General features: G+C 38.7%; 1 protein-coding gene across 1 annotated transcript in view; it reads right to left on the reverse strand.

Annotated features, from left to right (window-relative positions):
• The window catches only part of LOC103017525 (thioredoxin domain-containing protein 8), a 33,179-nt gene extending 14,812 nt beyond the window's left edge, over positions 1-18,367 (reverse strand). Inside the window, exons 1-4 of the mRNA XM_057548841.1 lie at positions 18,344-18,367; positions 15,211-15,315; positions 9,292-9,351; positions 6,596-6,661 (exon numbers count right to left, since the gene is read on the reverse strand). Coding sequence (XP_057404824.1) covers positions 6,596-6,661; positions 9,292-9,351; positions 15,211-15,315; positions 18,344-18,367 — 255 coding nt within the window. The remainder of the gene's footprint in view (positions 1-6,595; positions 6,662-9,291; positions 9,352-15,210; positions 15,316-18,343) is intronic.
• Positions 18,368-27,399: the final 9,032 nt, after the last annotated feature.

A 27,399-nucleotide genomic window follows, 5' to 3' on the forward strand; every position in this document is an offset into this window, starting at 1 on the left:
CAAGCAACTCTATGCCAATAAAATGGACAACCTGGAAGAAATGGACAAATTCTTAGAAAGGTATAACCTTCCAAGACTGAATCAGGAAGAAACAGAAAACATGAACAGACCAATCACAAGGAATGAAATTGAAACTGTGATTAAAAATCTTCCAACAAACAAAAGTCCAGGACCAGACGGCTTCACAGGTGAATTCTATCAAACATTTAGAGAAGAGCTAACACCCATCCTTCTCAAACTCTTCCAAAAAATTGCGGAGGAAGGAATACTCCCAAACGCATTCTATGAGGCCACCATCACCCTGATACCAAAACCAGACAAAGATACTACAAAAAAAGAAAATTACAGACCAATATCACTGATGAATGTAGATGCAAAAATCCTCAACAAAATACTACCAAACAGAATCCAACAACACATTAAAAGGATCATACACCATAATCAAGTGGGATATATCCCAGGGATGCAAGGATTCTTTAATATATGCAAATCAATCAATGTGATACACCATATTAACAAATTGAAGTATAAAAACCATATGATCATCTCAATGGATGCAGAAAAAGCTTTTGACAAAATTCAACACCCATTTATGATAAAAACTCTCCAGAAAGTGGGCATAGAGGGAACCTACCTCAACATAATAAAGGCCATATATGATAAACCCACAGAAAACATCATTCTCAATGGTGAAAAACTGAAAGCATTTCCTCTAAGATCAGGAACAAGACAAGGATGTCCACTCTCACCACTATTATTCAACATAGTTTTGGAAGTCCTAGCCACGGCAATCAGAGAAGAAAAAGAAATAAAAGGAATCCAAATTGGAAAAGAAGAAGTAAAACTGTCACTGTTTGTAGATGACATGGTACTATACATAGAGAATCCTAAAGATGCCACCAGAAAACTACTAGAGCTAAACAATGAATTTGGTAAAGTTGCAGGATACAAAATTAATGCACAGAAATCTCTTGCATTCCTATACACTAATGATGAAAAATCTGAAAGAGAAATTATGGAAACACTCCCATTTACCATTGCAACAAAAAGAATAAAATACCTAGGAATAAACCTACCTAGGGAGACAAAAGACCTGTATGCAGAAAACTATAAGACACTGATGAAAGAAATTAAAGATGATACCAACAGATGGAGACATATACCATGTTCTTGGATTGGAAGAATCAACATTGTGAAAATGAGTATACTACCCAAAGCAATCTACAGATTCAATGCAATCCCTATCAAATTACCAATGGCATTTTTTACGGAGCTAGAACAAATCATCTTAAAATTTGTATGGAGACACAAAAGACCCCGAATAGCCAAAGCAGTCTTGAGGCAAAAAAATGGAGCTGGAGGAATCAGACTCCCTGACTTCAGACTATACTACAAAGCTACAGTAATCAAGACAATATGGTACTGGCACAAAAACAGAAACATAGATCAATGGAACAAGATAGAAAGCCCAGAGATTAACCCACGCACCTATGGTCAACTAATCTATGACAAAGGAGGCAAAGATATACAATGGAGAAAAGACAGTCTCTTCAATAAGTGGTGCTGGTTAAACTGGACAGCTACATGTAAAAGAATGAAATTAGAATACTCCCTAACACCATACACAAAAATAAACTCAAAATGGATTAGAGACCTAAATATAAGACTGGACACTATAAAACTCTTAGAGGAAAACATAGGAAGAACACTCTTTGACATAAATCACAGCAAGATCTTTTTTGATCCACCTCCTAGAGTAATGGAAATAAAAACAAAAATAAACAAGTGGGACCTAATGAAACTTCAAAGCTTTTGCACAGCAAAGGAAACCATAAACAAGACGAAAAGACAACCCTCAGAATGGGAGAAAATATTTGCAAATGAATCAACGGACAAAGGATTAATCTCCAAAATATATAAACAGCTCATTCAGCTCAATATCAAAGAAACAAACACCCCAATCCAAAAATGGGCAGAAGACCTAAATAGACATTTCTCCAAAGAAGACATACAGACGGCCACGAAGCACATGAAAAGCTGCTCAACATCACTAATTATTAGAGAAATGCAAATCAAAACTACAATGAGGTATCACCTCACTCCTGTTAGAATGGGCATCATCAGAAAATCTACAAACAACAAATGCTGGAGAGGGTGTGGAGAAAAGGGAACCCTCTTGCACTGTTGGTGGGAATGTAAATTGATACAGCCACTATGGAGAACAATATGGAGGTTCCTTAAAAAAGTAAAAATAGAATTACCATATGACCCAGCAATCCCACTACTGGGCATATACCCAGAGAAAACCGTAATTCAAAAAGACACATGCACCCGAATGTTCATTGCAGCACTATTTACAATAGCCAGGTCATGGAAGCAACCTAAATGCCCATCAACAGACGAATGGATAAAGAAGGTGTGGTACATATATACAATGGAATATTACTCAGCCATAAAAAGGAACGAAATTGAGTCATTTGTTGAGACGTGGATGGATCTAGAGACTGTCATACAGAGTGAAGTAAGTCAGAAAGAGAAAAACAAATATCGTATATTAATGCATGTATGTGGAACCTAGAAAAACGGTACAGATGAGCCAGTTTGCAGGGCAGAAGTTGAGACACAGATGTAGAGAATGGACATATGGACACCAAGGGAGGAAAACTGCGGTGAGGTGGGGATGGTGGTGTGCTGAATCGGGCGATTGGGATTGACATGTATACACTGATGTGTATAAAACTGATGCCTAATAAGAACCTGCAGTATAAAAAAACAAACAAAACAACTAATACTAAACTTTCATTGGGTTATTTGTATGGAAATATGTTAATATAAATGTTTCAGACATTACATGAAATTTCTAAAAATGTTATATTTGTATTTGTATGGAAATATGTATGGAAATATGTTAATATAAATGTTTCAGACATTACATGAAATTTCTAAAAATCTTATATTTGTATTTGTATGGAAATATGTATGGAAATATGTTAATATAAATGTTTCAGACATTACAGGAAACTTCTTAAAATCTTATATGTTCTGGTATAAGGTTATAAGTAATAATCCTAGTTATTACTTTAAAATGTATATCTCAGAAATAACTAATTTTCTTGTCAACTGCATTATTATGAACTTTCATCAAATCTTTAACCATAGTCATTTTTAAGTCTTTTGTCATTTACAAACAGTTCTGGGTGTACTCTGATGATTTTGCAAATATGTTCCTATAAAAGGGTTTCATCTTCAAGAAATTCATGGAAAAGACTCTGACAAGTACAGGTTTCTGGTAACTGACTGTACTGCTGAACTGAATTAATAAGCATTTTCAGAACTCTAATGAAAAACTGATGAACTCATAAAAGTGCTAACAAAAGATCAAGATGGAAAAAAAAATAATTACATGGGACTGAGTGAACTGATGAGGATGAGTATAATTTTTGTGACTTTATGTCTGAATTAAAAAAAAAAAATCCTACAAGGACTCAGAGGCAAAGAATATACAAATCAATTTTCACTGCAAATTAAAGGAGCTGTTACAGTGGAGGATTACTGGACTGAATGTCAATATTATGACATAGTATGAGTGTGTTTCATGTTTGGTAATTGCAATCATTGTTGCTTTTGTTGTGGTCATCCATGTACAATGCTTGGTGTCAGTCTATTTATCTCTTGTAAAAATAAAATACAGTGTGTGTGTGTGAAAAAAAAAAAAGAAAAAAAAAAAGATGAAAAGACAACCCTCAGAATGGGAGAAAATATTTGCAAATGAAGCAACTGACAAAGGATTAATCTCCAAAATTTATAAGCAGCTCATGCAGCTCAATAGCAAAAAAACAAACAACCCAATCCAAAAATGGGCAGAAGACCTAAATAGGCATTTCTCCAAAGAAGATATACAGATTGCCAACAAACACATGAAAGAATGCTCAACATCACTAATCATTAGAGAAATACAAATCAAAACTACAATGAGGTATAACCTCACACCAGTCAGAATGGCCATCATCAAAAAATCTACAAACAATAAATGCTGAAGAGGGTGTGGAGAAAAGGGAACCCTCTTGCACTGTTGGTGGGAAAGTAAACTGATAGAGCCACTATGGAGAACAGTATGGAGCTTCCTTAAAAAACTAAAAATAGAACTACCATACGATCCAGCAATCCCACTACTGGGCATATACCCTGAGAAAACCATAATTCAAAAAGAGTCATGTACTACAATGTTCACTGCAGCTCTATTTACAATAGCCAGCACATGGAAACAGCCTAAGTGTCCATCGACAGATGAATGTATAAAGAAGATGTGGCACATATATACAATGGAATATTACTCAGCTGTAAAAAGAAACGAAATTGAGTTATTTGTAGTGAGGTGGATGCACTTAGAGTCTGTCATACAGAGTGAAGTAAGTCAGAAAGAGAAAAACAAATACCGTATGCTAACACGTATACATGGAATCTAAAAAAAAAAAAAAAGAGAGAGAGAATGGACTTGAGGACATGGGGAGGAGAAAGGGTAAGCTGCAATGAAGTGAGAGAGTGGCATGGACTTATATATACTACCAAATGTAAAATAGATAGCTAGTGGGAAGCAGCTGCATAGCACAGGGGGATCAGCTGGGTGCTTTGTGACCACCTAGAGGGGTGGGATAGGGAGGGTGGGAGGGAGATGCAAGAGGGTGGAGATATGGGGATATATGTATATGTATAGCTGATTCACTTTGTTATAAAGCAGAAACTAACACAGCATTGTAAAGCAATTATACTCCAATAAAGTTGCTAAAAAAAAAAAGAATGCATATGTTAAACGGTTTCAATTTTCAAGTAAAACCTCAAGAGAGGGAATAGGTAGTGTCATTTTTTGGGGAAAAATTATTTAAATCTATTGCTTTGGGACTTCCGCGGTGGCGCAGTGGTTAAGAATCCGCCTGCCAATGCAGGGGACACGGGTTTGATTCCTGGTCCGGGAAGATCCCACATGCCACGGAGCAATTAAGCCCGTGTGCCACAACTACTGAGCCTGCGCTCTAGAGCCCATGAGCCACAACTAATGAGCATGCATGCCACAACTACTGAAGCCTGCGTGCCTGGTGCCTGTGCTCCGCAACAAGAGAAACCACTGCGATGAGAGGCCGCACAATGCAACAAAGAGTAGCCCCTGCTCACAGCAACTAGAGAAAGCCCGCACGCAGCAACGAAGACCCAAAGCAGCCAAAAATAAATAAAATTAAAAAAAAAATCTATTGCTTCAATTATGTTACAGCAAATACACACAAATAGAAACCGAAGATAAAATTCTACAGCTAGCATATCAAATACTCTCATTTTCTATACTGCAGACATAATCTCTACAAAGAGTAAGTATGAATTTTTTTTACTTTACATATATTCTTCATAACTCTTTTTATTTATTTATTTATTTAATCTTTTAGCTCAATCATTTAAAAATTTTTTTTACAATTTTGAAAGGTTACTTTCCATTTATAATTATTACACAATGTTGGCTATATTCCCCGTGTTGTACCATACATCCTTGAGCCTGTCACAACCAATAGTTTGTACCTCCCACTCCCCCACCCCTATACTGCTCCCCCCCCACCAGTAGTTTGTTTTCTGTATCTGTGAATCTGCTTCTTTTCTGTCCATAACAGTTTTTAATTGCATACTCTTTCATAGACTAGATGTATCATAAATCACTTAGCCACTCTACTAAAAAAAGACATTTACCTTGTTTCCATATTTTGTTAGAAATAATGCTACAATTACTATGCACTTAGCCATTTATTTTTCCATGAGGTATTTCATTAAGAAAAATTCCCAAGAATGGGATAATGTGTGAAAGGGAATGAAAAGTTTGTTCCTCTTAAGTGTGTTGCAAAATCACCTTTCAAAAGGTACACACAAGTGTCCGTGCTCCCAGCCATATATGTAATTACTAGTTTCATCACACACCAAGTATTTGAGGCATTCCATTCCATTAATATCTTTGAGATAATTGACATAACATATTCATGTGTGTCAGGATGGGTCTAAAAAGTTTAGTCATGTTAATTCATTTCATTTTCACTAAGGAGGGGAAAACTTTTTACGATCCATATTTTTACAGATAGGGAAACTAAGATACCAAGAAGTTATTAAGTAAACTGCTGGGAAGTGGAAGAACTGGTTTTTGAACCACAGAAATCTGAGCCCAGAACCTGCCTGGTCAACCACTAGGCTATTTTACCTTGTAATAGCTTTTGATTGATGTTTGCCCAAGTGTGAAAAACATGTATATATTTGTGAGAGAATTTCATCACGCTCCTTGTTATAAGGTTCTTTTTTGATGGTTCTGCTCCAGAGAGGGATAATAGTGGGGTATTCATATGGATTTGGACACCTCAAATGGTCTAAATGGGGAGATTTATCACGATTCATGCTTTTTTTTTTTTACCCCTTGCCAATATGTAAAGTTCAGAAACTAAGAATTACATTGCTAAGATTGAAAATAAATACAGTTGTTTCGTCCATCCAGGATACCCCAGGCCTTTTATTTTTAGACTCTGATGGCTCTATAATCTATTTCAATCTGCCAGTTACCATAGAAACATACCTTCTGGGCTTGTTTGAACATCTGAAATGTGGGTATTGCTTTGATGTGATAAATTTGGGCCAACTCCTGGAAAATAAAAGAAATGGCATGAAGTCACAATTTTGGTATCCTCTCTCTGGACCAACAGTGGTACTTGGTGACGTCTCAGGAGGCATGTCTGAGAGCCCAGGGACAGCTGATACATTACAGATTCTCTTGCCAAGAACTTTTCTAATATATCCTCAAAGCTTCCAGGAATGTTACAGTAGAAAAATGACTGTTTCCAGCATTCCTGAGCTTTCTCATTCAAGAGCTCTAGGAGACGGATGAGAGATGGGGGCCAAAACAGAATGCACTGAAGGACAAAATGAGCTCTATTTAAAAGAGCTTGTGGGGCTTCCCTGGTGGCACAGTGGTTGAGAATCTGCCTGCCAATGCAGGGGACACGGGTTCGAGTCCTGGTCTGAGAAGATCTCACATGCTGCGAAGCAACTAGGTCCGTGAGCCACAACTACTGAGCCTGCGCGTCTGGAGCTTGTGCTCCACAACAAGAGAGGCCGCGACAGTGAGAGGCCCGCGCACCGCGATGAAGAGTGGCCCCCGCTCGCCGCAACTAGAGAAAGCCCTCGCACAGAAACGAAGACCCAACACAGCCAAAAAGAAATATAAATAAATAAAAGCATTTAAAAAATTGTGAAAGACTGCAGAAGGGCGCCAGTGGAATCCAATATGGAAAGAGCATATTGTAAAAAATAAGAATGAGTAAAGGTCTCTTTATAACTCACACTTGAGACATGGGGTGATATAATGCCTTGCATTTTAAGTAAGGCTTGCATATTTCTTTCTTTTAAGCCTTACGCCTCTTCACTGCCCATCTTTGTGAAAGATTTGGAGCCAAGAGACAAGAAAATATGTTAGCATTTCAGTTGCTCTAATCCATTACAATCTGATTTCAAATACCACTTTTTGTTTATTTTGTTTGAGTCAAAAGAAAATTAGCCACCCACAGGATCAAAACTTCTCCCCTGCCACCCCCCACTACAGTATAATTTTCATGACCACAGCAATGACAACAATGAATACATTACTATTAGAAAAGAAAATTGTGCATTTTGTTTCACCTTAAGAGACAAAGAGCTGTAATCAAAAAAGAAAATAATAACACATGTTGCTAAGGGTATGGAGAAATCAGAACCCTCATACATTGCTGGTGGGAATGTAAAATAGTGCAGCTGTTTCGAAGACAATTTGTCAGTTCCTCAATAAGTTTAATAAAGAGTTACCATATGACCCAACAATTCCACTTCTCGATATATAGACAAAAGAAATGAAAATGTATACATAAATGTTTATGCCAGTATTAGACATAATAGCGAAAAGTTGCAAACAACCCGAATGTCCATCGTAGGATGAATGGATTAAAAAAAAGGTAATATATTATTCAGCAATAAAAGGGAACGGAGTACTGATACATGCTACATCATGGATGAATCCCGCAAACTTATGTTAAGTGAAAGAAGTCCATCACAAAAGAACACATATTCTATAATTCCATTTATATGAAATGGCCAGAATAAGCAAATCTAGAGACAATGTAGACTTATGGTTGCTTAGGGTTGAGGTGATGGATGGAGGGATCTGGGCGGGGAGGTGACTGCTAAAGGGAACAGTGTTTCTTTCTGGAGTTGTGAACACTTTCTAAAATTGATTGTAGTGATAGGTGCACAACTCTGTGAATATGAAAAAGACAAAGAGATAATAACCCTAGCTGAGTATTCTGAATGCATAGTATATGATTCAGCTTAAAGGACAATCACACACTGTCACACTTTAATGAAAGTTGAAGGAAATGGAAAAAATGGAACTTTAATTATGTTCTGGGTAGTATGTCATATATTTTGTGCCTTTTAACTTATCATATTCCGTTAATTATTACCTTGTTTTACATACAGAGAAAGTGAAGTTTTTGAGGTTAACTGATAAGAGGTCACAAAACCATTAAAGGGCAGGATGGGTGAATAGTAGATTTTTTAAATTCTAAAGCTCAAATTCAATCCAGTGTATGCACAGGCCACTTGTTATTGGTACTCTTCCTCATTATAAGTGAACAAATGTTAGGAAGAATAATTCTGTAGACACATTGTGTGTATCAGTAAGCACATTTTGATTGAGGACATGGGCTGATTATATTTGCGGGGGGGGGGGGTGAGGAAGAAAGGCTCTGGGGAGGTAAGGGAAGGATTTCCTGGAATTCCTTGTCGTGTTTAAAAAACCCCACAAAAAGCATAAGGTATAGCAAGGGGAAAGCAAGTTATGTTAAAATGTCTGTAATGCATTGAGTTAGGTTTTAGAAATTGAATAATAATCTATTACAGGGGTGAAAATCATTTTTCACTTTGAGCTCAACTTCAACCAACTGGTATTGTCTGTCTAGAACAACGCTACTGAGCAGGATTGTGGGGCAGAGTCTAGAGCAAGTGGTGAAGAATATTAGGCTCGATTAGTGAATTCTGCCATAGTATGGGAAGGCGGGGGGCAGCAGCAGAGCCACATATTTATTGTCTTCTTAAAAAAAATACAAAATATACAAGAACATTAGGAGGGAGTTTACTACAGTTCATCACACTTTAAATTGCTTATGTAATCACTGAGACAGCACTCTCAATGACATCGCATTGGATTTTACATATCTACAAGGAAGGATTTAAGATTCTTACCCGAGCATTGTCCACATCTACATTAGCAAACAGGACGTTTCGGTATTGCACAGACATTTCCTTCAAAGTAAAAGAGTAAAAATTCCTCATTAGCTTAATGTTAATATTAAATCAATCACACACTAGCAATGTCTTTTAGCAAAAACAAAACCGAACAAAAAGGTTGATCAAGAGAGCTAAGTATCATTCTGGCATTGCACTACTGCCTAGAACCTCAAGCACCAAAGTCAAAGGTTGAATGCTGCCAAGGTCAAGCAAAGATCAATGGCAGAACCAGAGTCTGAAGTCTGTGTTCTGCTATGTATCAAAACTAGATTTTCCAGAATCCTCTGCAGGCTGTCTTCCCGTTAGGTTCTGCCAGTGGGAAGCATTTGCAAGAAAATGGAAAATGGGAGGAGGGAAAAACAACTCTTCTGCTTCTGTTCCAGATGTTCTGGAAGCATCTTTGACATTGGTGGTGACAGTGGTGTTGGTAATGGGTGTGGGGTAGTGGATGCAGAAGCAGCCTGTAAATGTCAGCTCCTGGGATTTTCTTTTTTCCCCAATAGCTGTGTTCATTCTTTAAGGGCACTTAATAGCATATTGATTTGTTCGCATTAACATCATATCTCAAGCATTTCCATTGACCTGTTTCAAATGAAACCTCTCTTCAATGGTGGTGTGAAGTGTCCAGAGTTTGGCCAAGTGGAGACAACAACAGATGGAGCTGTCACTGGTGGCTGTTCCCATGGACAAGCAGGAAGCAGCATGACATGGACCGATTAGGTGGACATTAGGTGCAGAGTTCTGTTGTAGGGATTCTCTCCAGTTGTTTGTTCATGGAATGTGCCCCAAGTGGGAGTTCTTTCTTCAGTGGCTCATCAAGATGATGAAACTGGGGGGAAACTCTTGGATAATAAACACGAAGGCCTTTGGTATTTTAGAGTACTTTGCAGATTAAAAAAAGATGCTGGTTTTGACTGGCTGCATCTCTATGCCTGGCAGGAAGATGGTGTTGCCCAAGAATTCTGGGGAAATTGACTTGCACTTTTCAAGTTTTAAGATACATGGGTGTTCTCCAGTAGCAGTCAGGCGGGGCAATGGGTTTGACTTATGTGGACATCTGATTTCAGAGTCAGGTTCTATTTAGGAAGTTATCAGAGTCTCCCAAGTCTGACAGGAAATGGACAGGGTTATAGTAGTTTTGTATTGAGTAGTAGTCGGAAGACATGGTACAGATACGGGTTCCTTGCTAGACTGGGGTTCCCTTGTGAACACTGCCTTCCCTCACTGTCCCACTCCATCTACCTAGGACCCTCCTCTGCCCTCAACAAAATTCTTCCTTCTGTTCTGTTCTTCCTCTCATATAATCTGTTACCATCTGGTCACCTGTTCTGTTTGCTCTTAACTCTAAACTGTCTCCTGAATTTGATCTTTCCTTTTTTTCTCCCCAAACCACTGCCCTAGTTTTGGTAAACTCATCATTGACATTGTTGTTCACCTTGGGTTACCTGCTTCAGTCTTTCCAACCCATTCTTATACAACACTGCCAAAAGTATTCTCCAAAAACCCACATTTGATCATGGCAAAACCTTTTTAAACATTCTTCTATTTTGACTCTACAGCAACTCATTAAGTTATAACACAAGGGCCTTCTCCATCTGGGCTCAGCTTCCTTTTCAAGACTCGTGTGTTGCTACTTCCCCTGTATACACTGTAAGTTAGCCTCACAGAGTACTTGCCTTCCCATGATCACACCATGCAATTTCTCAACAAATTTATAACCTCCCCTTTTCCAGAAATGTTCTTTTTGGGGTTCTATGCCAGGTGATCCTCTTAGCCCAGAGTCATCAAACTTCGCCTTAGAGACCAAATCCAGATCTCCACATGGTCTCATAAATAAAGTTTTATTGGAACATGTTTGCCCATTCGTGTATTGCCATTGCCTGCTTTTGTGCTACAACATCGAAGCTGAGTATATATGACATAGACCATATAACCTGAAAATACTTTCTTTAACCTTTACAGAAAAGGTTGCTGACCCCTGGTCTTAATCATCAAGGCCCAGATCAAATGGGACTGTGGAATTTAATCACTTCTTAAAATCCACGTTTGCTTATGATTTAATTTTTTTCTTCTTGCCATACATCCTTTAGCAGAGACTCCGGGTTGTCAACTTTTAGTTTTTGTGTGTCTGAAAAGGTCTTTTTAAAAAAAATTAATTAATTAAATTTAATTTGTTTATGGCTGTGTTGGGTCTTCGTTGCCATGCGTGGGCTTTCTCTAGTTGCAGCGAGTGGGGGCTACTCTTTGTTGCGGTGCGCGGGCTTCTCATTGTGGTGGCTTCTCTTGTTGCAGGGCACAGGCTCTAGGGCGCACCGGCTTCAGTAGTTGTGGCACGTGGGCTCTGTAGTTGTGGCTTGCGGGCTCTAGAGCGCAGGTTCAGTAGTTGTGGTGCACCAGCTTAGTTGCTCTGCAGCATGTGGGATCTTCCCAGACCAGGGCTCGAACCCCTGTCCCCTGCATTGGCAGGCGGATTATTAACCACTGCACCACCAGGGAAGCCCCTGAAAATGTCTTGAATTCTTCCCCACCTAGAGTAATGGTATAGCCGGCTCACTTCCATTCCACCTTCCTGCAGAGCCTGGAAAAGGGAAAAGGGAAAGTTTCCTTGGATTCCCTTGCAGCTAGAGTTCTGGATGCAAATTGGTTTCACCAGTGAGATGCATGCAGGCAAGACTTGGAAGGCAGAAGTGAGACAGAGCTACTTTCTTTTCAACTTTGGATGTCCTGCTGGAAAGCACGACTGGGGTGTGGGAGGGTAATCGTGCTGGAGGCAGCAGCTTTGCTGAGGGATCCAGTGCCCTGACATCCGCTTCCGGATTCTGATTCTAACTCCCCGACTGCTGTTTGTGTTGTTTTTCTGTTTGTTTTTTGTTTGTTTGTTTTCTCCCAGTAGTGGCTTCCCATTTCTTCTCACATCTGATATCTGCAAAGTTAGGATCCCCTCAGGCGGGTGTGTTGTGCTTTTGAGTCATTCATGGGGTTCCAGTCTGGAGCCCATTCATCCAGTCTTCTAATGATTTTATGAGCATTTAACTCCTCGTATTAAAATCCTTTTCACTCTAATTTGGTTTCTGTTTCTACTTTGATCTCTGATAAAATGCCTTAGAGTAAGAAAAGCGTTTCCTCCAACTCCATTATGTACAATGAGTTTTTAATAAATGACACATGATGAATACCTTCTCTTGAAAAAGTTCAAACGTTACAAGAAAAATAAAGCAAAGCATGAAATTTTCCCATTCTCAATCCTCCCCCAATTTTCACTTCCTCTCACAGAAAAAAAAAACAAAAAACTTGTTTGATATGCATCTTCTGCTCCCCTTTGTCTACATATAATATATATGTATATTGATATATACATACACACATATGTATATGTATCTCTGTTTTACATAAATGGGACCATACTGTATAAAGTTTCCTATATTGTTCTCTTTTTACTTAATTCTATGTTGTCTTGGAGGTAATTCCTTCATTATGTATGGGTCTACTTGATTCTTTTTATCATCTGAATAGTATTTCACAGTGTGGATACACCCAAATTTAAAAACTGTGTGTGCATTAGTCTGGATTCCAACAGAAAATAGATGGCACGTTCAAATTAGGATAATTTAGGGACGTTTATCACCAAAGGGCTAACTATAAATAACTATAAAGTTAAGGATGGGTGTGGAGGAGCTCTGAGAGTCTGGACACAACAGTGGCAGAGCCCTTACCGCCCTCAGGGCCCGAAGGTATGAAGGGAAAAAAGGGGTTATCAAGCCCGAGATTAAAATGCCTCGTTGGCCATTGAAATTTGATCAGCTTTGACTTTGTGGCAGGTGAGGTAGTTATACTCCTGAAGCTAAACTTCGGAGACTCTAAGTTTTAAGTGTCTGAATAGAGGGGCTTGCCAGATATGAAAATGTTCCCTGTGGATATTCTAAGAATTTTAGGCAGAGAATAGATGTTGAGATGTCATGTAGCCAGTTTCTCTATTTGAATATGTTTATTTTAAATTAAATATCAAAGGTTGTGATTGTGGTTAGAATGAATTCAGTTAGATTCAAGAGTTTAAGTCAAAAAAGTTGAAATGTTAGAAATCTTGCTGAAAATAAACCAGAGTATTTTCAGTTGTGTAGAGAAATCCAAATTTTATATTTGAAGGAATAGATTTCATAAAATGGACCATAAATGTGAAACATCTGCGCAATAAGGAGAAATGAAAAGAAAATGCCCTGAGTTTCTTTCTGCCGCATGTTATACACCTCCCTCCCCGCCCCTCAATGGTGAAAACTCTTAAATGGGGTAATAGGAAAATTAACTAGATGAAACATTGTATAGACATGAAAATTATAATCTGGAAACTTGATAAAAACATGAACTAATGTGTATATGGAAAAAGATCTGAATACAAATATATGATTACAACTAAGTAGAAAATTTTACTAAGATATTTTATAAAGGAGATGAGATATGAAAGGAATATATAAGACATAGGATTTGTTCTGATAATAGGGTTGAAGGATTGGGAGCAGTTTATTCTTTTATATTATAGTTAAAAACAAGTATCATGTTCATCTGTAATCTATTCCAATATTTGGAAGTTCTGAACTCTGGAACTTAGGTAAAATGTCATTATTACGAATAATCCATTCCTTTGTACAATTGTACTCTTTCGCACCTTTTGATGATCCTTGCAGAATTATCCATAGACAAGTAATATTAATCTTCTGGTGTGTGTACTAATGATCTAATTAGATCTCACTATATTATATTCAGGTTAATCAGGATGCTTCAAAAAACTATGATTCTGTGCAAAAGATTTTAAGTTTAATTAGGTCCCATTTGTTTATCTTTGTTTTTATTTTCATGACTTTAGGAGACGGATCTAAAAATATATTGCTGTGATTTATGTCAAACAGTGTTCTGTCTATGTTTTCCTCTAGGAGTTTTATAGTATCTGGTCTTACATTTAGGTTTTTAATCCATTTTGAGTTTATTTTTGTATATGGTGCCAGCAAATGTTCTAATTTCATTCTTTTACATGTAGCTGTCCAGTTTTCCTAGCACCATTTACAAAAAGGACTGTCTTTTCTCCGTTGTATATTCTTGCCTCCTTTGTCATAGATTAATTGACCATAGGGGCGTGGGTTTATTTCTAGGCTTTCTATCCTGTTCGATTGATCTACATATGTCTGTTTTTGTGCCAGTACCATACTGCTTTGATTACTGTGGCTTTGTTAGTAAAGTCTGAAGTCAGGGAGCCTGATTCCTCCAACTCTGTTTTTCTTTCTCAAGATTGCTATTGGCTAGTTGTGTTTCCATACAAATTAAAAAAAATTTTTGTTCTGGTTCTGTGAAAAAAGCCATTAGTAATTTGATGCGGATTGCATTGAATCTGTAGATTGCCTTGGGTAGTACAGTCATTTTAAAACAAACTTATGGCTACTAAAGGGGAAAGGGGGGTAGGGATAAATTAGGAGGTTGATATTAACACATACACACTGCTATACATAAAATAGATAACCAACAAGGACCTACTGTGTAGCACAGGGAACTATACTCAATATTTTGTAACTTATAAGGGAAAAGAATCTGAAAAAGAATATCTCTATCCCTATCAATCTATCTATCTATCTATCTATCTATCCATCCATCCAAATCACTATGCTGTACGCCTGAAACTAACACAACATTGTAAATCAACTATACTTAAATAAAACTGAAAAAATTAAAAAATAATAATAATAAAAAAAGAAGTAGGTACCAAGGTGGGGGGGAAGCTATGATTCCATAATGGCTCATAAGGGCAAAACTTTTAAGATTTATTGGGAGAACTATTTGAGAACTTTAAATTCCTTCTAAAATTGTAAAATAGACACTGATGATACTTACATGAAAAAGAGGATAAATTCTTTTGCAAGGACCACACCATTTTGCTGAAAATTCAATTACTACAAGTTTGTTTTCGGCAGATTTCAAAAGTGCTTTTAATTCATCCTGAGACCAGATCATAAATGAGGAAATGTGCACAATCACTGAATCTCATAATGTCTTGCAGGGAATAAAATGACAGCTTAGTTATGGTGCCCCACCCCATTGTTCTCCAGGGGATCCAACCTTTCCTAAATGTCCTTGAGGGCATATATATATTTATCTTTCTAAGTATACATAAGTGATGATAAACCCACACAAAAAGGTTAGGATTCTATTTACCAGATGGGTTGGTAATGGTGGTTGGTAATGGTTGGATACCTCTGGGGAGAGACTGAGATTGGATAGTGAGAGATGAGGGGTGGAGGGTGGGGATGAATGGGTGTTCAAGCTGGACATCTATATTTGATATTTTATACAAGGACCTAAACATGCATTAACAGAGAAATCTAAAGGAGAGCTAATCTAATACCTTGAATCATTTCTTGTTTTTGTTTTGTTTGGTTTTGGGGCAGTGGGCTGATCATTATTATTATTATTTTTTTTTAACATCTTTATTGAAGTATAATTGCTTTACAATGGTGTGTTAGTTTCTGCTTTAAAACAAAGTGAATCAGTTATACATATACATATGTTCCCATATCTCTTCCCTCTTGCATCTCCCTCCCTCCCACTCTCCCTATCCCACCCCTCTAGGTGGTCACAAAGCACCGAGCTGATCTCCCTGTGCTATGCAGCTGCTTCCCACTAGCTATCTATTTTACATTTGGTAGTGTATTAAAGATATAGTTAAAACCATACATTTAAGGATTAGACATGCTTCTTGCTGAATGTCTTAAGTGAATTTTTTCTACCAACTGTCTGTATCATCTAAGTAAAGTAAGATTTTCCCTCCTGGGACCTCAGATCATGGTATCTATGCTTGATTGCTTTGTGAACAATGTCCTACACTAGTTATTTCATGCACCACTTGTCTTTGCAACAAGTCCCTACAGAACTCAACCCTGACTCACTTCTGTGCCTCTATGGCCCCTAACTGGCACATGTAAGTGCTCATGGAGCATTTAGTTGATGAATGAATGATCTGCTAATACACAGTGTTCTGTTCAAGATTTATTTTTCCTTTTCTCACTGGAATTCTACCAAGAGTATCTAATTTACTCTGAGCTTGGTATTCTCTTCCTTAATCTCTACAACCACCCTATGCAATGGATATTATTATTATTATCCCAATTTCACAGATGAAAAAACTAACATTTATTAGCTTTCTCATGGTCAACCAGCTGGTGAGTGGTGTAGTTGGGATTGCTAACCTAGTAAACTTGACCCCAGAGTCCATTTCCTTAACCACTATACAAAATCGTCTCCTGAGTTCTTTATAGTAACGGGGCTCACTCTTCCTCTCTCTGGCCCAAATGCCATCATGCGCTTATACCTGGACCACTAATTAATATGGAGGGATGGGATCACTAATTGAGTTAAATCAATCAGGGCCTATCACTGGAAATAGGGATGGGGTTTATTCTATACAGATGGCATATACTTTATAAAAGGGGAGTCTTGACAATTACATTGCCATTTGATTTACTTTCAAGAAGTGAAACGGATGACTCAAAGAAGACATGCTCTTCCTTTACCAATATTCCTTCAGGAGAGGGGTGATTAACTTTTCAGAGAGCCATGCCAAGCCTCCACTTCTCACTTGCTTCTGAAGTTATAAGGTATGCCATTCTCAAAAGCATACATGTCTTCACTTCTCAGTAGTCGTTAGGGTGTAAAATGGACTACCTGGTCCAATGAATTTGACTTGGTTAAGTTCTCTGAAGGTAATACTCCCATGGTATGCATAGTGATCCCACATGTACCTATTGAGGCCCACTCTATGCCAGCTACTGGACACGCTGCTAGGATATAGCATGGACAAAAAAACAAAACATTCCACCCGCTGCCTTCATGGAGCTTACATTTGGTGGGGAAGCCAATGGTAAGATTAATAAGTAAAATATATAGTAAATTTGTGATCATTGCTAATAAAGAAAAAAGGAGAAGAATAAAACAGGAGGGAAGGATGGGAGCTGGATTACAATCACAGTCGGGGTGGCCAAGGTCCACCTCAATGTGGCATTTGAATAAAGACATAAAGGAGACAATAGGCCCTCAGAATAGGTCTCTGAGGAGGAGATGGAGAGGGCTTCTCAGAGGATGAGTGAGACCCCAAGCTATTCTATGAGAGTCCCAGAAAACCAAAAAAAAATTACCAAAATCATTAGCAAGTGTGTGCTATTTTTAAAACATTTTTTAATGTCAAAGGTACATGGCAATGCCTTCTTTCAATCTGGTTGCTCTCATATTTGTGACCTTACATACAGGCACATTTGGGGAAAGTGTCAAAAGTCTAATTCTGAGGGTGCTAGTGGAGGGAAGACCCAGTCCCTATGCACCCCCCTTCCCTCCAGCTCCTGGTCCTCCTGTAATGTGGTCACATCAGAATGTCTGGATGCTAAATGCCTGCTCTACCTCTAAATGATGTAGGCCCTTAACCACTCTTTTAGAGGCAATTTTCTTTACATAAAGAATTATCCCTGGTCCATATATGTATTGAGATTTGTTGTGGCAGTACCACTGGACAATGGATGGAAAGTGATTTTATGAAATACCACCTAAACACTTGTTAATGCCCCTGGTCCATTCTATAGGCATGTCTAGGGGTTCTGTTCTCTTTCCTGGGATAAGAGAAATATGTGGACTATTTTACTTCCATAAAATTTTCCAGGTACAACTAAGGTAAAATTGGTGGGATCAGGTACAAGATGGGTTATGTTAGGAGCTGGCCTGGATCCAGCTAGAGTCAGAGCAAGAAATGAGACGGAGGAAGGGATAAAACTCTTTTTGATCAATTTTTCTCTTGGCTACTCTCTAGAGAGTGCCATCCCTCAAGAAACAACATGAAGAACAAGCATTAAAAAATAAAAATCTCCTCTTGCTACAGAGCAATGAAGGAATACTGGATGGAGGAAATATTCCTTAAAGTTTATCAAATCTGCTCTCAAGATGTCTCTTTTGCAATACTCCTTGAAGCCAAATAAATACTTGCCATGTCTCTAATATTCTGCACCATGATTTACACCTGAGAATTGCTGACAAAACTCTCCTGTTGGTTCAGTTGGCTGACTGTAGCTCTCTTTTATCAACTATAGGATCCTAGCCGGAACATAAGGGTACCTTCTCTATGACATCATTGAACATGACATCTTAGAATCTGGAACTTTGCCAGACATGGAGCTACTTTCATTTTTATGCTATGACTAGTTAGTCAGTGTGTGGTCAGCCAAAAATCAGTCAACTGCTGGCCTTGTGTGCAGAATCAAAAACGTGTCTGTCTCTTGTTAATCTTCTACTACCTATTTCCATGCACCCCCTCCCTTCCCCAGCCCTGGCAACTACCAAATGAGAAATAAGCAAGGTAATATTAAATAGATGAAAGTTATTTTCATTTAGGATTTTGAAGGGATTAGTTTGCAGTTGAGAAAGATACTAAAGCCTAATCCTACAATAATTTTTCTTGTACATTTGGTTTTTATGAGTCACAGATTCTCTAAACTTTGTTATTTTTGCTCTAATTATTTAGGAAGTAATGAAACTTCACTTTCATGGACTGGACCAGGGGTTGGCCAACTTTTTCTGTCAAGAACCAGATAATATTTGGGGCTTTATGGACCACATTCAGTCTTTGGTTCATATTCTTTGTTTTTAAATCTTTAAAAAATGTAAACATTTTTAGCTGCTGGGCCTTACAAAAATAGCAGCAGCTTGCCAAACTCTGCACATGATGGTTTGTTATTTTCAGAATTTAATGTCAGAAGAAAACCCAAACATGGCCATGACCAATGTTCCTCAGACCTTCCTCAGAGCAACAACAACAACCACCAGCACAAAGTAAGAAACTGCAGAATTCTACAATAAAACAAAACCAGCAAAATCATTCTTTCTGTTTTTTCCACTCCTCCATTCAGGTCTCTCAGGAATGAATTATCTGCCTTTCTTTTTAGTGTGTGCTAGATGAAGAGCTATGAATATTTCTTGTACTGCCTCGGCCAAGTTGTTTTTTGTTGTTTCCCAGCACCCATTTCTTCCACTTTCTACCAAAAATACATGGACTTTTCCGTGGGTGAATTTATCCCTCCTCCATTTTATAGCAGTTATGCAGTTTGTATGGGATTAATCTAAATCCAGGGTTCGACCCTGATGATCTTAATCCAACCAACAATCCTATCTTTAGGCCAAGGGTTAATCATGAGAGAACAAGAAAGCAAGAGAAAGCAATTCCTAGCCCTTGTGACAGTTACTGAAATTTCCTCTTTCTTTATCTGGATGTAAACAAGATGCTGGCTGGCAGCTGTTATAAAACACACAGGAACCCAGTCTTTAAGACCAATGTTTCAGAAAGCAGTGAGGCGACAGAGAGGAAACCTGGGTTTTTGGTTTGGTCCACTGGATGAAATGTTGCTGGAAGTGCTATCTAAGCCTGATATTTGTTTCCACAGACAGCAAATTCATTTACAGTTTAAACTGAATTAAGCTGGAATTTCTAATACTTACCTTTCTAATACTTACCTGAGTAAACACTCAGATACAGTATTACAGAAATTTCTCCATTTGGGTCAAACCGCAAGAACTATGACTCAACATTGTCACTGGTGTTCAAAAATCTCTCACACAAGGCATGCAATAGTAGAGCAAAATCTAACTTTAGGATTGAGGAATCTAATTTCTGCCCTGCAATGTGTCCAGACTCAAAATAGTCATTAATGCTCTGAAATAACTATTTGCCAACTGGCATTCCAGTCATCTAAGTTCCTTTTTGAGCCTCCCTAACTGCTTAATATTTATCAAGAGAGAAGGTGGAAGGAAAATGAGCTTTAGACTCAGACAAATGTTATTATTCCACTTTACGGTATATGAGAGGCACTAAACTTGGATAAAACAACTTGGTTTCAAATCTGAGTGCTGCTATTGTGAGCTCTTGAGCAAATTACTGCTTATCTAATCTTCTATTTCCTCATCTGTGAAATGGTGATAGCACTCACCTCTTAGGGATAGGATGATAATTAACAGATATAAAGAAGTCTAGTGAAGTGTGTACAGCTCCTAGCTGAAGCCAGCAAAGGCATGCACCATTCTGGCTTTCCAAGTTTCTACTTCTGAAAGGGTTTTCTTACCTCTTAGTGAACAGAAAGCAAACCGCAACCCAATGTGCTCCCTTCTGAGCTGGCAGAGCTCTAAAAAGGAGAAGCAACAAAGATTGTAACCTAATGTCCACAAGCCTCTGATGGCCCACTATGTTGATCATACCATAGGGTTGGCCAACATTGGTAAACTGGAATATTTTAGGAATAAACAAAGCCTCTTACTTATCTTGCAAAGAGTCCTAAGATCTGGCAATGCTGGGCCTTTCATTTTGTGTCACATGATGACTGTCAGGTGGAGAGCATGCTGGAGACGGCAGCTCTTTCCAGCTGAGTCCCGTCCCCATCATCTTCCATTGCTTCAAGAACCCAAGGTGGAGTGGCAAGAAGCCATTTTTCTTGTGGGTGTGCGGCTATTTGTCTTCTACCACGATAATAGATATTTGAAGCATTTCTATTGTCTTGCCAGTGTCTGTTGTATTCTTTTTTCTTTGTCCCTGGGGTGCTTTGCTTATTAATATTACTTGCCCAGCTTCTACTGGCATTTGAGTTTGAGACTCTTGATTTTGATGCTTCTACCATCACAGCCAGGAATTTTATTCATGGTTATCCACTGAAGAGCCTATCATTGCCTCTCCTCCTTCTTTTCTGTCTTTTTCATTCAAGAAGGAAAGGTAGATGTTGACGCGTATTGAACATCTTCCAAGCCCTAGGTTGAGAACCACTGTTTTGAAGTGTGGGCTCCATTCTTGGCATCAGTTTCATTTATGTTATTTTGCAAATACCCTGTTAGTTAAGGTGACTGTGTTCACTCTATAGATGAGATAATCGAGGTGCAGCCAGCTTAGATAACTTATCCTAGCCGGAATCAAGTTAGAATTCAAGTCTGGGTCACCTGTCAGATAGGGAGGAACACAGGGTCAGCTAGAATCTGCAGGTCCCTTAGAAAGCTACTTAGCACTGGATGAACTGAATGCAGTGCATTCCTTTTTTTCTCTGCTTCAGAAGCTATCCATCATCTCTACTATTCTTTTCCTTATGGAATATAGATCTTCCTGAACTTCTCTCCACTGCATTTGGAAAGGAGATGGTACAGAATTAACTCTCAGGCACAGCTACTTAACCAACACACTCCTGCCATGTCCCTGGGTTCCCAGAAGTGGAGCAAGGCTGGGCCAGGACTTCTGCCTTCCGACACTAGGGCTTGTAGACTTTTCCACAGAATTAGCTGCTAAGCAGCTTGCCCAGCCCAAGGGCAGGGAGGGTACAAGCCGATGGATCACAGAAGTCTGTTTATATCCAACTGGAATCAAGTGCTATTAAAGTCTAGGAAAAGCGCTATTAAAGTCCAGGAAATGACCAAGTTCATAAAAACAGACATCTTTTTTATGTTTTGCAGAGAAAGTGCTTAGTTGGTAAGCAGGGCACTTTCTAATCCTGGATAAAAGCTCCTAGTCAAGTATTTTCTAGAAAAGGGCACTCGAGCCTTTCCTTTTACACTTGACTGCCTTCTTTGTTTCCCCGACACGCACTCACACGTAATTTTCCTAGACTCATTTCTGACCTCATTGTTGGAATCGTGAAGCTCCAAAACAGTCTGGGTGGAGTCTCCTTTTGAGAAGTCAGGGTTGCATTAAAAAAAAAAAAAATTATTCAGGGGTGGAATCCAGAGAGTGGGTTGGGAATTTGAAATCTTGAAGACATTGGCAAGAAAAAAACAGAGAGTGGGAAGAAAAGTAAAGAGAGGGAGAAAAGAAAGCGGGAGAGAGGAAGAGCAAAATAGGGCCAAGTGAAAAGAATTTTTAAAAGAATAACTAAAAAATAAGAATAAAGAGATAAATCATTCACATACGTGACTTGTAATCCACCTCAGGAACTTACAGAGACACGCCAAAATGTGAAGGACCATAGAAGCAGATAGAGAACTATTTAGTACAAAACTCAGATCATTATTAGTCTTATCCTAAGGGAAAAAAGCCAGTTTATTCTCTCTTACCAAAGACTCCGGTGGGTGATATCTTCCTCTTCGTGTCAGTTTAGGCTTTAGTTGAGTGGTGAGAGGGGGAAGTTCGAGGATACGTATGTAGGAAGAAGGGGCTGATCTGAAGTGCTCTGCAACCGAGGTCTAGAATTACAGCCACTATGAGGTGTTACTACTTAGTATGCTCACAGACTAACAGTATCAGCATCAACCTGTGAATCTGTTAAAAGAAAAAAATGAAAGAAGCTACAGGAACTACAACAACAACAAAGAATAAGAAACGAAAGAAGGAGGACGAGAAGGGAATTGTATACAGAGAGAATAAAGGATTTATAAGGAAGACTTTCATTATGTGGATGAGAAGCGGGACTTCCCTTTAGAAGACCTTGCTATTCAAGGTCATAGACAGTGGAATCACCTGGGGGCTTGAGAGAAAAGCAGAATTTCAGGCTTTATCCCAGAATTTCAGGCTCTATCCCAGATGCTTGATAGAAAAGCAGAATTTCAGGCTCTATCCCAGATGCACTGAATAAGAGTGTATTACAAGATTCCCCAGGTGATGCTTATGCGTACTGGTGTTTGAGAAGTGCTGCTCTAGAGATCCGTTTCTATCAGGGAGCTGCCTGTGCAACAGAGGACTGGGAGCTCCAGCTTCAGCCTTGCCTGGGAATTGTGAGAAATGCAAATTCTCAGGCCCCATCCTGGACCTAATGAATCAGAATCTCTGAGGGCGGGGCCCAGATATGCGTTTAAACTAGCCCTCCAGGTGATTCTGCTGGGCGTTCAAGTTAGAGAACCGCTAGGCTAGAAGTTTTTTGCTAACAACTGGATTGATTTATGTCGGATTGATTTATGTCAGTCTGGTGTATCACGCCTTCAACACCATAATGATGCAGGAACATCGATCAAAATATCTCACACACTGGGAATTCCCTGGCGGTCCAGTAGTTAGGACTCTGCGCTTTCACTGCTGAGGGCCCTGGTTCAATCCCTGGTCGGGGAACTAACCTCCCACAAGCCGTGTGGCGCGGCCAAAACCAAAAAACCAAAAAAACCCAAAACAACTCACACCCTGAGTGACTTGGGCACCGATCAGTCCAAATGCACAACAGCTGTGCATCAGCTCAGCTGGGTGCCTGGCCAGGTAGTAACCCTTTCAGTTGCTAGATTGGGGGAGATCCAGGGTGTCCAAGGGGAAGGACTGGGACAGCCTCAATGAGGTGGGACATGAGGGCAGAGGCTACTTATCAGCCATTATACATTCCCATAATTTAACAGCTGGTTCAACGGGCCATACCTGCACGTATCGGCTAAAGATGAGCCTTGTGATATTGATGAAAAATGCAACAACTGCTCTTCCCAGACATCAAGGGCAACTGCAACATTCAGAAGTGAGTCATTTACCAGGAAAGATGCTTATTCAAAATAAACAAGCACATTTGCTTGGAATTTCAGCATTGAGATGGGAATATAACCTTCAGTGATTCCTTTACTAGTAGGAAGCAAAACTCTGCTAGGTCCCTGGGCCGACGGCTAGTCTATGGGACAGAGCAGGAAGGAGCTCTATTATTTGAAAGGCACTTGGCATTAGCTCAAGGTTATGGGGGAGGAGTCACAATGGCGTGTAGTATGAATAGTACACAGCTCAGATAGTGGGGAGAAAAAGAAAGGCAAGAGGCCAAGGACTCACAGAAAGACCAAAACAGAAAAGGGCCATTCTCAAGCATCACCCAATCCCTACAACACGCCTTCAGGGAAGTGAATGAAACTATATGTATCAAAAACTGTGCCAAGGGCAAAGTGTTTACAAAAGGTAAGTTATTTAGTATTATGGCAATTATAACCATCATGGGGCAATTTCTGCCAGCCTGGGGCAAACTCGTGCCTCTGGCTTTTGTGGGCTGTGGCCGTAGTGCACGGCTGTGAGATACGTATGCACTGTGGTAATAGTAAAGAAAAACATGTACATCATTACCCCAGACTTCTTAGATTCGGATCCTAAAAGTCCTTGGATTTTCCTTCAGGCATGGAAAGAGCTGGAACACAGACTGAGGTCAGGGAAATGCCTGTCACTTGGAGTGAGGGAGATGTTACCTGTGAGTCAGTTTAGAAAACGATCTGCTTGAATCAGCAAACATTCTGTAAACACACAAAAAGGACCTCAGCGTGCCCTCGGATAAACTGAGGCTCAGGGAAGCACCAAGGAGGAGAATTGACTAAAGCCGCGTCATTGCTTCTTTCCTACCGAAAGGTCCCTTTGTTTTCTTTATATTAGAAAACACTGGAGTCTTCATTTACTTCTCTCCTGGCCACAGGTGGCTTACAGTCCCCCAAAAGCCTCCAAGGCTTCTTGTAAAAAATCTATAGTTAATTGTGTCTTCCTGATTGTTTTTATTATAAAAACATTTCAAAATACTGAGAACAGGAAAGTAGAAAAATAATTAACTGAGATACTATTTCCAAGACTGTATTATCACCACTGTTTATATTTTGATGTTATACACACACAGATGTAATTTAGTTTAAGCAAATCACCACTTTATTACTATGTGATTTTGCATTTTGCTCTCTCCCTTAATGTTATGCCAGGGGCATTTTCCCATTATCTAATGAACTCAGACCCACTTAATTTGTAATTGTTGCATACCATTCTATTATTTGGGTGCATTGTGTTTTAACTGGCTTTTTTCTCATGCTGTTTACAAACTTACAGTCACAAAACAACATCACAGAAAACTGTGATGCGTGTCTCTCCAATAAGTAATTGTGGAAACTTATTTTCTGAGAGTAACTTCCTAGGAATTTACTATTTTTAGTGATCTTGATGCCAACTTCCTTCTTGAGTGCTTGCGCCAATTTACAGACACCAGCACACCCGTGAACTTGCTCACCTTGCCATACCATCCCCAGCGTTAGCATTGATTTTTATGACTTTAATTATTCTTTGTTAAATTGATAGGAAAGCTGTTATATTATTATAGTTTTAATTTGTATCTCCTTGATTACTAATATGGTTGAACATATTTCTATTTTTTATAAAATTACTTAGTATTTAATTTTTTATTAGGAGTTCTGATTTTTAATTTGTGAGAGTCTCTTTATATTTTAAGTTTTTTGGTAATTAATAGTTTTTTAGGCACAGAAATTAATTTTTTAGTCAAATCCGTTGATCATGTCTTTTGTCATTTTTCCATTGATTGCATACTTGAAAAGATCCTCTCCTTTTATGGTTATTAGTGTATAGTCATATTTTTCCTAATAACAAAAAGTAACTTTACTTTTTAAACCTTTTCTGTAATGATCGAAACACATTATAAAAACCTAGGACAATCAAAATACAGAAAGGATAAAGGATGTACCCCCCCCCAACAAATAAAATATTACATATATTCCTCCCCCATTGTATCCATGAACATTTTACTCTTTAATATTTTCACCATTTATTTTGTTGTTGAGGGAAGAGATGAGGATATACGTACATTTTCCTCGATTCAGTTTATGGGACATCAATCTATCTCTGCTGCTTTGTGATGTTTCCTATACAACCTGTTGAGATAATATCTGACAAGGCAGTGTTTAAGCATTTCTGTTTTTCACCCAGTGATTTGTGTGTTTATTCTTGCACCAGACCCACTTTTGTTTATTACACATTTAATTAAAATATAAAAGCTAATATTACTTGTCCACTGGAAACTTTTCTTAGCTATGAAAAAAAGGGGGGCAGGGATAGATTAGGAATTTGGGATTAACAGATACACACTACTATATATGAAATAGATAAAGGACTTACTGTATAGAACAGGGAACTATATTCAATATCTTCTAATAACCTATAATGGAACAGAATCTGAAAAAGTATATATATATATACATACATATATACATATATATATCAATGAATCACTTTGCTGCTCACTTGAAACTAACGCAACATTGTAAATCAACTATACTTCAATAAAAAAAAGAAAAAAAAGAAAAAAGTCTGGAAAAATATCATTGCTGTTAAGTTATATGAAAAATAGCTCCTTAAAAAACTAAAAATAGAGCTACTATATGACCCAGCAATCCCACTCCTGGGCATATATCCAGAGGAAACCATAATTTGAAAGGATACATCCACCCCAATGTTCACTGCAGCACTATTTACCACAGCCAAGACATGGAAGCAACCTAAATGTCCATCAACAGATGAATGGATAAAGAAGATGTGGTACACATATATGATGGAATATTACTCAGCCATAAAAAGAATGAAATAATGCCATCTGTAGCAACATGGATGGACCTAGAGATTATCATACTCTTTTTTTTAAGACTTTTTAAAAATAAATTTATAAATTTATTTTTGGCTGTGTTGGGTCTTTGTTGCTGCGTGTGGGCTTTCTCTAGTTGCAGTGAGTGGGGGCTACTCTTTGTTGTGGCACGCAGGCTTCTCATTTGGTGGCTTCTCTTGCTGCAGAGTATGGGCTCTAGGCACGTGGTCTTCAGTAGTTGTGGCATGCGGGCTCTGTACTTGTGGCTCACGGGCTCTAGAGCGCAGGCTCAGTAGTTGTGGTGCACGGGTTTTGTTGCTCCGTGGCATGTGGGATCTTTCCGGACCAGGGATCGAACCCGTGTCCCCTGCACTGGTAGGCGGATTCTTAACCACTGTGCCCCCAGGGAAGTCTGAGATTATCATACTTCGTGAAGTTACCCAGACAGAGAAAGACAAATATCATATTGTTATGGAGCACAAGCTCACTCTGCTTGCTGCACGACAGGCCAATAAATTGGAGACAAGGTGTCGAGGCAAGGAATATGACTGTATTTGGAAAGCCAGCAGACTGAGAGGAAGGCACACTAAAGTCTCAAAATAACCATCTTATCGGGGTTTGGATGCCAGTTTCTTTTTATAGCACAGAGATGGGGAGGAGATGAGGAAGTGAAGTAAAAAGGCCATAAGTTTGGCAAATATCACCTGGAATAGCCAGCCTCGGGGAGGGG

Source organism: Balaenoptera acutorostrata, chromosome 6 (assembly GCF_949987535.1).
Source record: "Balaenoptera acutorostrata chromosome 6, mBalAcu1.1, whole genome shotgun sequence".
Lineage (NCBI taxonomy): Eukaryota > Metazoa > Chordata > Mammalia > Artiodactyla > Balaenopteridae > Balaenoptera > Balaenoptera acutorostrata.